This window comes from Ambystoma mexicanum, chromosome 1p (assembly GCF_040938575.1).
Source record: "Ambystoma mexicanum isolate Mex_15411 chromosome 1p, UKY_AmexF1_1, whole genome shotgun sequence".
NCBI lineage: Eukaryota > Metazoa > Chordata > Amphibia > Caudata > Ambystomatidae > Ambystoma > Ambystoma mexicanum.
The window spans coordinates 832,087,276-832,103,133 of NC_090921.1; the positions used below are offsets into that span (position 1 = coordinate 832,087,276).

General features: G+C 42.5%; 1 protein-coding gene across 1 annotated transcript in view; it reads left to right on the top strand.

Moving 5' to 3' along the window:
* LOC138581428 (toll-like receptor 2) overlaps positions 1–14,856 on the top strand; it is a 95,417-nt gene extending 80,561 nt beyond the window's left edge. Inside the window, exon 2 of the mRNA XM_069652752.1 lies at positions 2,267–14,856. Within this exon, the coding sequence (XP_069508853.1) occupies positions 2,267–4,821 (2,555 nt within the window). The 3' untranslated portion in view covers positions 4,822–14,856. The remainder of the gene's footprint in view (positions 1–2,266) is intronic.
* Positions 14,857–15,858: the final 1,002 nt, after the last annotated feature.

The window sequence follows — 15,858 nt, forward strand, 5'->3', positions numbered from 1 at the left end:
AGCCTAAGGGCCTCATTACACGGTAGGCGGTAAACCATGGCGCTATTAGCGCCATGGTTCATGCCGGTAATTTACCAGTACTGCCTTGGAAGAAAGGGGAATTACCGCCCTATTCCAAGGTTGAGAAGGCGGTAATTCCTCCTTCCTCCATTGCCCTTCCCCATTCCCATTTTTGCCCCATAGGGCATAATGGGAATGGGGAAGGCGCTAATTACGATACCGCAAATTGCGGTACCGTAATTAGCACCCCGGTCCCTTTGCGGGTTCATTTTTTAGTGCCTGCTAAAAGTAGTAGTAAGGCGGTAAGGGTTTACCGGTGCCAGTAAAATACCGGTATCGGTAAACCCTTACCGCCTACCGTGTAATGAGGCCCTAAGACTGTGAATAATAGCACAAGTGTCCTTCAGCAGATTTCAACGGTACACGGGACAAGCTTATGATGGTAAACAGGAGTGAGGGAAATTCCCTCACCCATGGTACCGGCCTTAACTCCAGAGAAGCCAAAAGCCAAGCGGTTCATCGCAGCCGGTGAGTCGAGGGGAGCTAAATGAACTTTGAATGAACTGTTGAAAGTGTAAAGAGGAGACCAATATTAGAGGGAAAGCGGCACCACGTGGGTGCTAACTCGAGAGACTCTGGTCGAGCCCCATCTGAGAGAAGCAACAAGTACCAGAAGGTGATAGGAAGTGTAGCAAAATAGGTCAAAGTGGTCATACAGAAGGTCAAGCAGAATCCCCGTACAATCGAAAGACTTTGATCTTCAAGCACTGTGAAAGAAAAGGAAGTAAATCCTTAAACCTTTGAACTGTATAAAAGATAAAGAAGGTGTACATTGAAAGTAAAGAGGAGTGAGTCACTATCAACCTGATAGAGAGCCACAGTAAACCCGGTGAAGGGAGGCTAAGAATCGAGAGGGGTCGGAGCCCGGCAGAGGGGAATACAAGAGTGAAAAGTTGCCACCCCAGAATGAGAAAAGAGAAGTAGAAGATAAAGAAATGGCAAAGTTGAACCCGAAGGAGGGATGCCGGAGATGAAGCTATTGCCCAAGTACTAGTAGTCAAGAGGGGTCCGAGCCTCATGGAGGGAGATCCAGGGGTGAAGCTCCAGGGTTGAAGCTATCCCCCACCCCCCCCCCCCGAGTACTGACAGTCAAGAGAGGTCTGAACCCGGCAGAGGGAGATCCATCATCCAAGCTTCAAGAAGAAACTGATATAGACATTTGTGGATTACAATTGAAAGGGGTCTGTCCCGATGAGGGGGGTTCAGGAGTGAATCGTCACCCAGTGAACATTGGAAAATAACTTTCATTTGTTAAAGGTACTTTTGTTTTGTTGTTTGAACACGTCAGGTCCTCGTAGGCAAGAGACTTTCAAGTGAAACGAGACTTGGCCATTGACAACCCTGATTACGGAAGGCTCGAGGGTTAAAGCAGAACTAGCATCTCATGCTAGACAAACCAGAGAATGTGTCCTACGAGCTGTCATTAGAACTGTCATTTCATGCTGCAAATGCCAAAGACAGCACTGTACTTCAAGATCCTATATTATCCTGTGTCCAAAACGTGGGGAAGGGAAACCCATGCTACTGCATCCCGATATATTATTTGAGAACACTTTTTTCTTTTCTTGAGAACTATCCCATACCCCTTTTTGTATTAGTTTGGCAATAGGTTCTTAGTATAAGCCCTTTTTGTTTTGACACAACACCACTAAGACTGCCTTATTTTTCATTTGATGGTTGACGCTTTCTCCCATTTTAGATTTAGGTTTAGATAAGGCGTTTTTCCCAACCTGCATATCAAATTCATTTTACAATAAACACCCTTGAACTGAGATCACTTGTGTCTGTCTTACTTGTTGTCACCATGAGTTTCTCACATAGGGCAGAGATGTTCAATTGATATGATGCCAAATTCTGCATTTTTATTTCTTAGTAATAAAATGTGAGTGCAAACACAGTTTAGCTGAAGAAATATCAAGAATATTTAATTGGACAATTTGGAAAATGTAGCCATGAAATATTGCCATTTGTATTTATACAGTGTGAGGGATATGGGTGGGCGGATAACAACTATTCATCACTTTCTGTGTTTACGGGATACATCAATAAAGGTTCTGAAAACCTTTCAGGATCAGGCATTGATAACGTGGGGAAACATATGGACTGTCTGCTATAGCAAGATTTCTGTTATTACTTTAGTCGTGGATTTGTCCAAATGCATCATGGCTGTGTTTTCATTGGTTTTCTCTCTCCCTCCTCTCCACAGAATGCTCGCTCTGCAATGTGTCGCCATCTAAGATGTTACAAGGGATTGGGAGGCTTCTGGCACTTTTCACTCTGATACATGGAGCGGCACACCTGGCGCATTGCCAGGTGGCATACCTCGGCCGTTGCCCGAACCCCTGCACTGTGAATGAAAATAATGTGGGCCTGTGTTCTGGAAGCCGCCTCAGCGAGGTCCCCAAAAATTTGTCGACGCACGTGGTAGAACTAGATTTATCGCATAATGAAATTCGGAAGATAAGTAAAACAGACTTTCTTGCTTACACCAACTTGACGGTTTTGAATTTGGCCTTTAACAAGATTTTCGAAATTGAAAACGATTCTTTTGCCTCAAATCTACTTCTGAAAAAGCTTAATCTCTTCAACAATTCTCTGACAGAAATCCCTTCTCAAGCACTTAGTCCTCTAAAAGAACTAGAAGAGCTGGACATGAGCAACAATTTGTATGTAAATTCCACACTCAGTGATGTTTTTTACAGTTTAAAGAAGTTAGCAGTGCTGTCCATGGGCGGAACAGAGATCGTATGGATTAGTAAGAATGATTTTCTGCCCCTGAAAAACATTATTTTGCAGAAATTTGCCCTGAAAACAGCATCCAGCCCGAGGCATTATGAAAGGGGAGCTTTTGCTGTCCTTAACACCGACTCTCTTTGGTGTGACTTTGCCTTGGACACAAATCCTAATGTGCTGCCTTTGATACTGGAAGACTTGCGTGGCAAATCCATGACTCTCCTTCGTCTTCGAAACTTGTTTGCAAACTCTTATTACACAGATGAAGGTGACCTGTTCAGCGGTTTGGCAGACATTGGCATGACACAACTTGTTTTGTTTCGTGGTAAGTTCAACGAGCACCTGTTGCGCCTCTTATTGCTCAATGTTCAGAAGTCCAATGTTACAGATCTTTCTTTGATGTCAATAGACTTTGCAAGGTCGTTCAACACATCTGCTCCCAAACCCAGCATTCAAAACCTGACTTTGAATAAGCTTTTACTACAGGACATCAGTAACCCTGACATACTGAGGTTCGATTGGACATTCACCTGGTTAAGCAAAGTGATCAGCCTTTTCATCATCAATGTCAACTTTAATTACATTCCCTGCGATGCCTGGCGTGAGATGCAAAATGTTGTTACACTGAATATATCAGACAACCGACTGCTTAATGAATTTATATACAACCCATCATGCCAGAATCCATCCATACCGCTACTGGCACAGTTTAATGCCAGCAACAATCTAATAACGAGTCTCAAAACCATTTCACAAATAACCTTTAAATGGCCCTGTCTTAAGATTATTGATCTGAGTTACAATAAAATTGGATCCAATAATGAGTTCTGCAAGTGGGGTCCTGCCATTAAAAAATTTATAATGCACCATAATGTCATAAAAGAGGAAGTCTTCCAATGCCTCCCTACCAGCCTGCACTTTTTGGATTTATCCAATACCGAGTTAGACGTGTTACAACTGGACTATTTCAACCGTGCCACTAACCTGAGCGAACTTTGGCTGAGTAACAACAGAATCAAATTCATCCCCTCCAATTGGGAGAGCCCCAACCTGCGGGTGCTGACTCTGGATGGTAACTCTTTTGGATTGATCTCCAAAGGCTCCTTTGATAAGATGCCAAATCTTGTCCAGTTGAATGCCGGCAACAATCCTTTTCATTGCACGTGTGATCTTTCCATGTTCATTCAAGAGAACTTATATAACGGAAATCTAAAGTTCATGAAGTGGCCCAATAGCTACACATGCTACCACCCACCAGATTACCTCCATAGCAAGGTAGAGTCCTACTCTCCAGGGATGCTGGAGTGTGATGTCACTCTAATTGTGATTATATCCATCACATCAACGGCACTGCTCGTTATTGTTTCCATGCTTCTCTGCTGGAAGTTTGACATTCCTTGGTACGTAAAAGCGACGTGCCAAATCATTCAGTCTAAATACCGATCGGGCCAGGGCATTGCGCCCAAGTCATACATTTACCATGCCTTCGTCTCCTATAGCAGCTCCGATGCAGACTGGGTCAGGTCTCAGCTGCTGAACCGCCTGGAGAACTGCAGCCCCCCCTACAGCATTTGCATTCATGAGCGAGACTTCTTGCCAGGCAAGTGGATTATTGACAACATCATCGAGAACATCGAAAAGAGCCGCAAAGTAATCTTCGTGCTGTCCCACAGCTTCGTAAACAGTGAGTGGTGCAATTACGAGCTGTACTTTGCCCACCACCGGTGCATCGGTCACGCTTTTGACGATGTCATCCTGGTCGTCAAAGAAAATGTCAACCTGGATTCCCTGCCAACTAAGTTTTGCAAGTTGCGGAAAATGTTGAGCAAAAAAACATACTTGGAGTGGCCCTCTGAAACAAGCAAACAACCTTTCTTCTGGATGAAGTTAAAAAATGTGTTGGGGAAAGACTCCATCCAGAGTACTGGGCAGGAAGGAATGTTCTTGGGTTATGAGAATGATTTTTTGGAGTTGCCTGTTACTTCAGGAAACACACTCGCCGCAGCTCACGCTTTGAATTCTCTTTGAAGTGAACCCTATTAACGTGTATAGTTACTTAAAAGGGAGAGGAATGGAATCCGTTCTCTAAATCAGCAATGATTTCGTTATCAGAAATTGACTTGCCTAGAAAAAGACAGATCCCAAGCATTGAGCACTATATCACATACAGGCAACTGCATATCAGTGGCAATTAATGACCACACCAAGTATTTCACTGTAGGCCAAGTATCACTTTGCCATAGCTCTGACAATATGTAACCAGTGTTCCTGAAGCTTTGCATTCAACTTTTGAGGCCACTTCTGTCACTCAAACAACTGCTGGTTTTTAGTTTACTTTGGGTCCACAGAAGGGCCCAAAGTAATTGCATTGCTTTTGCCATTTGCAGGCTCCCACGCGAGCCTCATCACTAAGCTCTACATGTTGCGACATGCATGTGCCTTTACTGTGAAGTCAATGTTTCACACCTTTATTTGTGTGCACGGACTGAGCAACATGTGCCAACGTGCCTTCAGTGGGCCAGTGAGCCAATCCTCTATGTAACTCAGTAAGGAGAACTTTATTTCAGCCCCTAAAGTGCAAAGAGAACAACCATGGACAAGAAGCAGGCCCTATCACTCAGTGGCATCGTGCCTTTACATGTATATTGTTGTTATGGATGTATGCTTTATTGCTTAGGTACAGTTGGCACCTGTGGGGGCAAGGGTTTGTGTGGTAGTTGAATGTATTGGACACATCTGGGTTTTTTACATAAGCAATCCAGTGAATGAAGTCACATGGTAGGTCTGAAAACGAATCTAGACATCATCAAACAATAGGGCATTCTGGGTAATGTTACATGAGTAATCCAGTGAATGAAGTCACATGATGGGTCTGAAAACGAATCTAGACATCATCAAACAATAGGGCATTCTGAGTAATGTTAGATGAGCAATCCAGTAAATGAAGTCACAATAGGTCTGAAAACGAATCTAGACCTCCCGAAGCAATAGGGCATTCTGGGTAATGTTACATGAGCAATCCAGTGAATGAATTCCAGATGGGTCTGAAAACGAATGTAGACATCATCAAACAATAGGGCATTCTGGGTAATGTTACATGAGCAATCCAGTGAATGAGGTCAGGATAGGTCTGATAACACATCTAGCCCTCCTCAAGCAATAGGGTGTTCTGGGTAGTGTTACATGAGCAATTCTGGAATTATTACTTAAGTGATAATGGGCATAGAGCTGGGCCGTATGGGTTGGTAATGTCCTATACTGAAAAGAGGGCTATTACCATGGGCGGCAGCGAGCCTTTACTTTGCAGGTACGGCTCAGCTACGCAGCCAGTATTGCAATGTGCCTGTGTGAGGGGAACAAATCCCTTGGGTTCTTAAAATGCACGCCCAGAGTGCTGTCCGTTCAGTGCATGGGAGCAGAGGCGTGTCAAGTCGGTGTATGGATCCAGGCAGAGGTCTCAAGGGGAGGAGCACAGCAAAAGTAGACTGCTGGAGGCAGGAGCTGAGCAGGAGGCAGTTGGGAGGAGGTGAGGGGACCCAATCAGAAGGCTCAGAATGAGGCCTACACTAGCGGATAGGCCTGCATTTAGAGCCATCACCTCCAGGGTGCTAATGCAACGTTGGTGATTGTGATAGTGTATATGTGGGTGTATTGGACTGCTTCCTTTTGATTAGATAAGCCCTTTAGAGTTGCTATACAGATGTTAGAAATTCTGCACATTAACACGCAAGCAAGCATAGCTCTACAAGTTTGCCTTTAATTCTGAGTAGTTAAGTGGTTCTGTAATGATTCTTATGGCCTGATTCACAAAGGGTTTTGAATGGGATTGTCTAATTGAAAAACGCACCGGGAATAAGGCCCTAATTCTTTTGTTAGTGCAAAGAGGCTGCAAAACATGGAATTAGTTGCAATTTACAAGCCCACGAGCCCCAAGATCAAATCCTGGTCATAACACTATAAATAAATAACATCAAGCCCACTTTACATTGCATTACTGATGCAACACATGATGGCATGCTATTTCCCAAATCTCATAGCATCCACCTGATTTGTGTTCTGTTTGTTGCAGGAGTGTGAACTGACGTCCATAAAGCTACACCAGAACTAACTAATAATTATAAACCGTTTCAAGGGGCCACATCATTATACCATCTGTGCTTGGTATAGGAAGAGTGTTGCCAATTTAGCATTTTCCTGGTTTTCTTCTGAGATGGGGCCATGCTGCCTCCCAATGAATTTGCAAATTGTCATGGTGGCACACTAGTAAGAATTTGAAACTGCGGGCCTCAAGACTGGCGTCAATCCAGTAGTAAAATCTCAGAATGACCACCAAACTTGGTTACTGTTACCACCACTTGGCCCAGTGGAATAACCACAGAACCACAAGTGCTCGTAATTCAGTATAATTCCCCATTGTTGGAGTCTAATGGAATCCGTGGGGATTTTTTGTTGTTTTACTATTTGGTAAGTCTGCACAGTTTTGGTGGTCAAGTGGAGTACCTCCAAATGTGTAAGTGGTGTGGTAAACAGAGCCTCCAGCTTAAAACTATTTTAAAAAAATGACACAAGGTCATGTTCTCACAACCCTTTTGGCACAAGTAATGAGATCCGCATCTCATCACTTGAGCCATAAAAAGGAGCAGTCCAATCCACAAATGACATCTGAATGGGTGCATTTTATAGTCGCTCATTCAGAGGCCCCTTTTCAGCCCTTTGCCCACTAGCGCAAATCAGCGATTGTTTCTGTCATTTGAAAGTGGATCTGAAATGCACAAACAGGTTGCGCTTTTAAATGTGCAGAGAATGAAGACCACCTCATGCGCCTGTTTGGAATAGGCATGGAGGGGACTTGTTGCATGACAGGGTTTTCCTGGCCCGATCATGCACATTTTTTTTAAAGTGTTTTATTAAGTGTGACAACATAATTATGAACCACAGCTGTCTCACTTACATTCCTATTCCTCAAACAAAACAGGGCTAAAACATTTTTTATCACATTTTACAGTGACGGGCCCTGCATCTGTCTGTCTGTCTGCCTGCAAAGGGGTCTATTGTGAAAGGATGCACATACTAAGAAATTCTGTGACGTGCATACTACCTGGTGCCGCAGGGAGTGTGCTTGCAGCGTAAAGGGTCCAAACGCACTGCATCCGTGGAAATATTTTCAAATTGCCACCCCAGCTTCACAGCACCCGGTGTATTTGGCCATTTCATGGCAATATAGGTTAATAGAGGCAGGTCATGGGCCTTTGATGGAAATCGCTTGCATTGGAGTGAATGCCTGGATGTTTGTTGGTAAAACCTGCTGTGAGTATTTTGTTAAGCAATTTGACATTTTTAGAGAGCTATGTTCGACAGATACCACTGTCCTGGTGCTAAAATATCAGACAAACCTCAGATGTAACATTACCCGGTAGAGAAGAAGGTGAGAGGTCAGACCTGAGAGCAGGTGGAAGGGAGTTTAACTTCTGAACCCTGCAATAGGAAAAGGTGCGTCCAGCTGAGCGCTCATGTTTATGTGTTGGCTTTTAAACCAGAAAGGTGTACCTGCTGAGTGCTGAGTCTAGCGAGCACACTGGGAGATATGGAGTAAATCTGTCTACCATGAATGAGGGGTACAATCATGCGCACCGCTGCATCACACCGAGGACCGCAGGCTCTTTTGCGATAGGGAACCGGAATAAGGGTGAGCAGAATCTTTTCCACTGACGACTCTCCTCATTGCAGTCAGTCAATGGAATATTTGGACAGGCCCAGGAAGACTCAGTGTAGATCATCCCAATGGCTAAAGCAGCTGGTGTTTGCTGGTGCTTCTCCCGATATTTGAATGCGTGTCTTTGAGTACTTAGATGGAACCTACAAATCTGGATGACTTTAGAGAAGGATAGTTTTGCCAGAATGGCAGCCAAATTCCTAACCTCATTGTTCAGAGAGTGGGTACGGCCCAAGCAGAAAGACCAATAGACTAGATTCTGGAATGGAACATGAACACCTACTGCAGTGACCTCAATATTGCATGGGCTGAATTTAGGGTAATTAGAGGTCATCTATACCTCCATATGGTGTGGATAGCTCTTCAGTGCCTATGCCAGGGCCTTATTTGTTCCTTGCATCCAAGTAAAATGTGTATCTTAAATAATTTGAAAAAGTCTAATCAATGCAAGTAGACATTGCCGACTAAATAAGAGGGCAAGAGGAACAATCCTCGAGTCAGTGAAGCTGAGGAGAGTGGGGGAAATAGCTATGGATTGCATGTGCTGACATAGGAGGGCCACACACAGTAAGAGTGCAGTCCCAGGTGCCAGCAAATTACAACCTAGAGCAAGTACCTGCAACCTTTGGCTCTCCAGATGTTTTGGACTGCAAGTCCCATCAGCCCTATCCAGTTTAGTCAATAATGATGGATCGTGGGAGCTGTAGTGCAAAACATTTGGAGAGCTATGGGGTGCAGATAGTTGCCCTAGAGAAAAGCATGGAAAGACACGCGTTATCAAATGCCATTTAAAGCTCTAATAGAATTAGTGCAGTGCAAACTACTCTGCCTAACTCGAGTCTGATTTAAACAGTGAGTGCCATCACCTACATTTCTGCACCTCTACCAGGTCGAAAGGAGTCCATACTATATGAACTAGGCTTCTGAACGCAAAACATGATGTATGGCAGCAGTAGCTTCCATATGATGTGATACACAGAGCAGCTGATGGTAGTACCTGGGCAAATGAAGAATGCAAAAAGTGAATACCTGGCAAATGCTTATATATTCTCTGTGCAAGATCTTAATATGGAGGCAACCCACCCATGTTTTGAAAAGTAGCTGCATGTTCTACAAATCCAGTGTAACATTATACATACACACACGTGTAATTAAATATTACATGATAAAATACCTACAAATCTATATGCGTTAAGTCTATTATTAGTCAATGAAGAGTTCCATTAACATACAATGTCACAAGGCTGCCAGCAGGGTCATTTCATAAGGGAACACAGCACTGGAGTGTCGTGCCATATTATTGTTATGTTCATTGCTTTTAACATATGGGTGTCACCTCCCCATCACTGTCAAATCCCTTTTTGACTTTTTCCGTTCCCACATTTTTCATAGTTTTTATTTTTTGTCTCCCCTTTCTCCTTTTTTCCTCTACTGTGATGCCTAAATCTTTTTAGGACTTTGCCATTTTAGCTTCCCTTTCCTCTCTTTCTAAACTCTTTATTTTCCCTTCCTTTTTTCTTTTTCTATTTACTAGTTCTCATGTTGTCTTCCATATTTCTCTTTGTTTCTCGCTACATTCACTTTTCTTTTGCATCCGTCCTTTCCTCACATCATTTCTCAACTATTTGTCTTTTTCTGCCGTTGTCTTTTCATTTCACCCTGGTGTCTTTCCCTCTTTTCTCTTCATGTTCTCTTTACGTTTCTTTTATATTCTTTTGTTTTAATCTGCCTTTGCTTTCCTTAGCCATTCCCTATTCCAGGCATCTTCTTCATGGGAATGAAAAGCTCTTTCAGTGTAGCACCATATCTCATAACCAATCCGTGAGGGTTGACCCGTTCCGGCTAATGGAACACGGAGCAGGCATTGTGACATGAAACCTAATCAGTTATGATGGCTGATTAGACAAGTGAGTTTCTGATGACACGTGACATGTGATGTCACAAATCACTCATCATAAGCAATGGAAAAGATAGGGTTTATTAAGAGATTACACTCTCATTTACATTCCCAATGAAACTGTTTAATCCACTTGTACATTTTCGGACCTTCACGCAGTTGGTGGAAAACTAATATATTTCAGCCAAATAATTCCCTCCAAATAATTTCCCATGCCACAGTGCAAGAAACCATGTTTTGGTATATTTTTCTGCTTTGGTTACTGTTTATGTCAATCTACAATCTTCAATTTCATACAACGACCTCCTTTCCTCCAGATTCTCCTTTATATCAAAGTTATCTCATTCAGGTCTGGGAGGATAGCTCAGCGACAATGCGTTTGTCTTGGAAGCAAGACAACACAGAGCAACAGAGGGTCTAGTGCAGCGCTTATAGACCGGTTTTCGGTACAAAAGAATAATCATTCAGAGCACTATTTTTGAAGGCATTTCTCAATGTCGTTTGGGGGAAATCTTCTCCCGGATGTGAAGCACTTTCTTATTCAAAACAACATCTCCATTTATTATATGTCGTAGGTTTGGGAAACGGTTTGTCTTGAAACATGTAGGTGTGTTGTTTGTACTCGATTGCATAGGATTGTGTTACAGGTTCAGCATTCCTAAAATCCGTTACAGAGAATTACAACTGTTAGGCCGAGAAAACTGCGCTCATTAGTGACAAGTCACTAGACCGTGTTTGCCTTTTTGCATAGGGTGTAACTATGTTTATCAATCCTTTAAAAAATGCATATTTATATCTGTTCCTTTATGTAAGTGCCTCATGCTGACATTGTTAAGTATTTGTCACCGGAATGTAAATCTGTTTCTGGTTTACAATGACACTATGAAGGATAATATTAATGAGAGGAAAGCCAAGGGGGCATTAGGAAGGACGATGGCCCTGCAAAAACCCAGACTTCGAATCCCTTCTTTCTGGTTCGGATGAAGGGCGGGCATATAGCAGCACGTGAATCATGTATGAATAACTGCAATGTTGCCAAAGAAATGTCATTTCATATGACTTTGCCTTCTGAAGTGTCTCGTGTGTGGAATCTGCCCGGTGCCCCATGGGAGGCACGGAGCGAGGCTTCGAAGGATTCTCGCTGTAATGTGACTATGGAGAACAATATGTTTCATCACATTAGGGATTGCACTTTTCTCTGCAATCTGCAAAGATGAAGTCAGGTTTTCACTGGGAGAATATTTCACCAAAGAAATGGCAAGGTAATTCAAGACCAATTTTTGATCCTGGATGACTGTATTTGTTTCTGAATGTAGAGGCTCCGTTGACTGCAACAGCATATTTGAAAATGTAGAAAGGTTTATCTGTCTGTTTGGCCCACAATGTTTTGTTTAACCTTTAATTGCAAATCGGCCATGGCAGTAGGTTATACCCAAAATATAGCTATCTTATTGTACCTTATTTTCTGTGGGTGTTATGTTTTTTGCAGCCAATGTGTGCAAGGTTTACTGGTGAGGCTAGGTTATTTAACACTCCCCGTACAGAGATCGTATTACATATGGTTTGCACTGCTATAAACTAATGGATTACCTCCAATCTCATTTTTCAACAAGGGTATTAATGGAACAAAGACTGCACTGTTACTGCTTTCATGATAAGAAATGGAGCGAACTTAACTTGCTTCACATGGATTCCCATTGTTCACCTTTTGGATACTGTCAAGGATGTGTAGCTCTGACCAATTACACAATGCTACTAAATCTTGCAAAATTACTGAATATTACATGACTGACAGAATATACATTCCTACCTAATTGCAGTGGCAGTGGAGCTGCTTGGAGGGGAGCAGGAGGTATTTCTCTATCTAACAGGAGTCTCTGTCAAGGGGCTTCACTGCCAAGCAGCAGGCATATGTCGTTCTAGCTGTAGGCACTGAAGGAGGTACTATCAAGTGACTCCACTGCCTTTGAGAGGAGGCAACTGTGAAGAGTCAGGAATGAGACATGGACACAGAGACCTCATGTTTGTGGTCATAAACGTTTATTACACGAAAAAGGGATTGGATCATACCACACCATGCCCAATCTAGAAGTATTTCCCTACCTCAACCAAAATTAATGGGTCTGTCCTTTGTCAAGATCTCCAAAGCAAAAATATGTCCTGTGTCTGAAATCCTTTTCTGACTCTCACACTTCAAAAATAACTCAATGGTGCAAAGGTTATTGGTGTTGGTTCTCAAGGTACACAAATGTTTGAATCCAACACAAAGGGATAAATCCAACCAAAATATTCCAAATGGACAATGTTCATGGCTTCCTTCCCCAAATTCCTTTTATCAAAACAAAATATTCCAATAAAGAATAATCAAGTTCCTTGTAACCCAAAAGGATAACTGTCTTCTCTTGGTGTGTTCACAGTTTCCGGGGAAATGGCTCCCTTCCCCAGGTTTCTCTCCACATTCAAGACAGTTAAAAATCCTAAGGGCATATGTCTTCCATTGGATTTTCCATTCACTTTATTACAATTTGAGTGTGGGTCCTAGACTCGCAGAACACCTGTTATACTCTCCTGCCAGGGTATTTTTCACATTTACAAATATTCCCAATCTCAGGGGCATAGATCTTCCTTGAGATTCTCTTTTCACACCCACTTGACTTTGACTGGTATACTCTTATGCCAGGACTTAGATACAATCTCTTACACTTTCTTGCACACACTTGACTTCTACTGGTATACTCTCCTGCCAGGACTTCTACGCAGTCTTTGAAATACTGGGCTTGTAATTTCTTTACATACACTTGGTGTTGCATGGTATACTCTCCTGCCAGGTCTTCTATGCAGTCTTTCAAATATTTGGCCTGCACTAACTTTTTTCATACACTTGGTTTTGCCTGGTATACTCTCCTGCCAGAACTTGCAAGCAGTTACCTTCCTTTAGATTCACAAAATGATGTTTGTACATTGCTGGCTTATAAACCCGTGTTTAACTCAGCTCATTTCTATATTTGCTTCTTCTTTGATATATTGGGTCTTCGGTCTCTTTTTCCAGATCATTTGCATTTACTTTGTTTTCTCCTTTTACATATGAGTTCAACGACCCGTTGATGGTATGGTTCACCAATCTGTTAACCTTTTTATGGGCTTCAGTTTGCATCTCTCGTGTTACCTTTACGGAACGGCAAACATTTTAAGTAACCGTCTTTCTTCCCTGGGTTTACCAGGTACTGTAATTGTCCCTCGTGTCTCTCCGTTTTGGTTCCTTTGGCTTGGTGTGTGTCACGTTAGCTGATGTATCGTCGCTGTGTCCTCCTCTGCCATGTGTGGTTACCCCTGCCTCTCACTCTCAGGCAGTGGGCTTCCTGCACTCTGGTTCACCTCTTCTCCATCTGCATTTGCTTTCACGCCGCTTCCCACAGCGTGCTTCCCCCTCAGCGTTCCAACCGGTGTCAGCACAGGCCACAGTACAACTCATTCTCTGCAGTTCTCTTCCGCATCTGTCAGCTGTGGCAGATTTACGCTTCCCGGCATGATTGAATAACTTCCAAAGACTAGACTGCTTCGTTGGTTTACCGGTCTTGGTCGTCTTCATTGCTCTGTCCCTCTTTCTCGTCTTAGTTATTGTCATGGTGTTCCTTGTATGATGTTGAGGAAGCACATTTTTAACCCCATTGGGAGTAATCTTTACTACTACCTGTCTCTTTTCTCAGATATTGGCATACTATTCCTTGTGGGATGTTGGGGAATACTTGAAGTAGGTATGGCCAGTGGTTGAGAGGGAGTGCTACAATATGCCACCAGGACATTGGGAATGGAGGGAACATCCCTAAAAGAGAATGGAGGGTATGTAACCTACTCCAATTATGTCATGTTATTTCTTTGAGGGTCACCATCCCCCATGTGTACCTCCCTCATATAGCTGCGGCCAGGATCAGGTAGCAGCTGCCGTCCCCTGGTCACATGGGGTGAAGCTACCCTCAGGAAGGATTGATGTCATCATCAGATCCATCACACAACCCTCTATCTAAAGAAAGAAAAGTGATGGAGGCAGGCTAGTAAAGTCAGAGGGTGAATACAAATATAAAAGGAACAGAATTTTTAAGTAGTAGACACTAAAATATAGCACTCTAAACTCATCTCCCCTCGAACACCTGCAACATCCTTTTAAAACATGTCACATATGTCATCCTGAAAGCAATATTCTTTAGGGATAATTGCACTATTTTGGGGAGAATGGCTTCTACTCCAAGGAGTGTGATAAGTAGTCAATATTTTATTTCCGAATATTGAATTTGAAAGTTAACGCTGGTATTTTAACAACAGAAGTAACTGTGAGCAGGATCATATTTATATACTTTTTACAATATGTATTAAAGGTGCCTGTTACATTTATGAATAATATGCCTATGTTCTGTACTGTGCATTTTTCAATAAAATATTTTTTTAAAGAAAAAAACTCAATTGTGATACATTTGGACAATATTTATCATTGGCTTTCTTCAATTATTGCTGGAGCACTGAACTATTAGCAAGTGTAGCAAATGGTCATGAATAAGGAAGCTCTTCACCAAGAAGGAACTTGTCCTCTATTCATCATGAAGAAATGTAAGTAAAGTGTTAGCTATACAGTAAGATTGCAATGCTTTTCAGCAACCTCTTGACTTTAGCAGGCACCCGTCTTTTGAAGGTTCTCGCCAACCTCTTAAATCTGTCAAGCAACTGTCTCTTAGAGGCTCTCACCAACCTCTAAGCATCAGTCAGTTGTCTTGTACTCTTATAACTCTGTTGGGTAAGTGCTTCTTTAAATCTCTACCCATCCTCTTAAGCATTATCAGGCAACTGTTTCTTAGAGGATTTTGCGAAACTCTTGGCGTTATCACGCAACTATTTCTTAGTCTCTGCCCAATGTCTAAGCATCAGGCAACTGTTGGAGTCTCTGACCAAAATCTAAGCATTATCAGGCAACTGTTTCTTAGGTGCTTTGACCAATCTTGTGCGTTTTTCTGGAAACTGTTCTAGAGAGGGAATGACAATTGGACCTTAATTTATGTAGTGCGTCATGCAGGTGCATGGGAAACAGAATAACTCTGTATTCCAATAATCAGACAAACTCAGGAAGATGGCAAAGCGTGTTTACTGTTTAAATATGAATAACAACGGACGTCGCACACCGTTCTCTCAAAGCATTTCATTAAAAAACCACACTTTTATAATAAAAACTCATAAAAAGTGATGTCATACTTTGTGGTAAACACGAAAAACCTACGGGGGATTGTGGTTGGCTCAGGGGGAACAATTAAGTATACTTTCTATAAGGGGTCGGGTTGTGGTTGGGTCTCTACAGTCAGATGGACAACTCATTCCCACCCCCAGTGCAAGTAATTTTCATCAGTTATTAGAAACACAGTACTCCATTGGCCCTTAAACTATGAGGCCCTTCTTTATATGGCCCTCTACA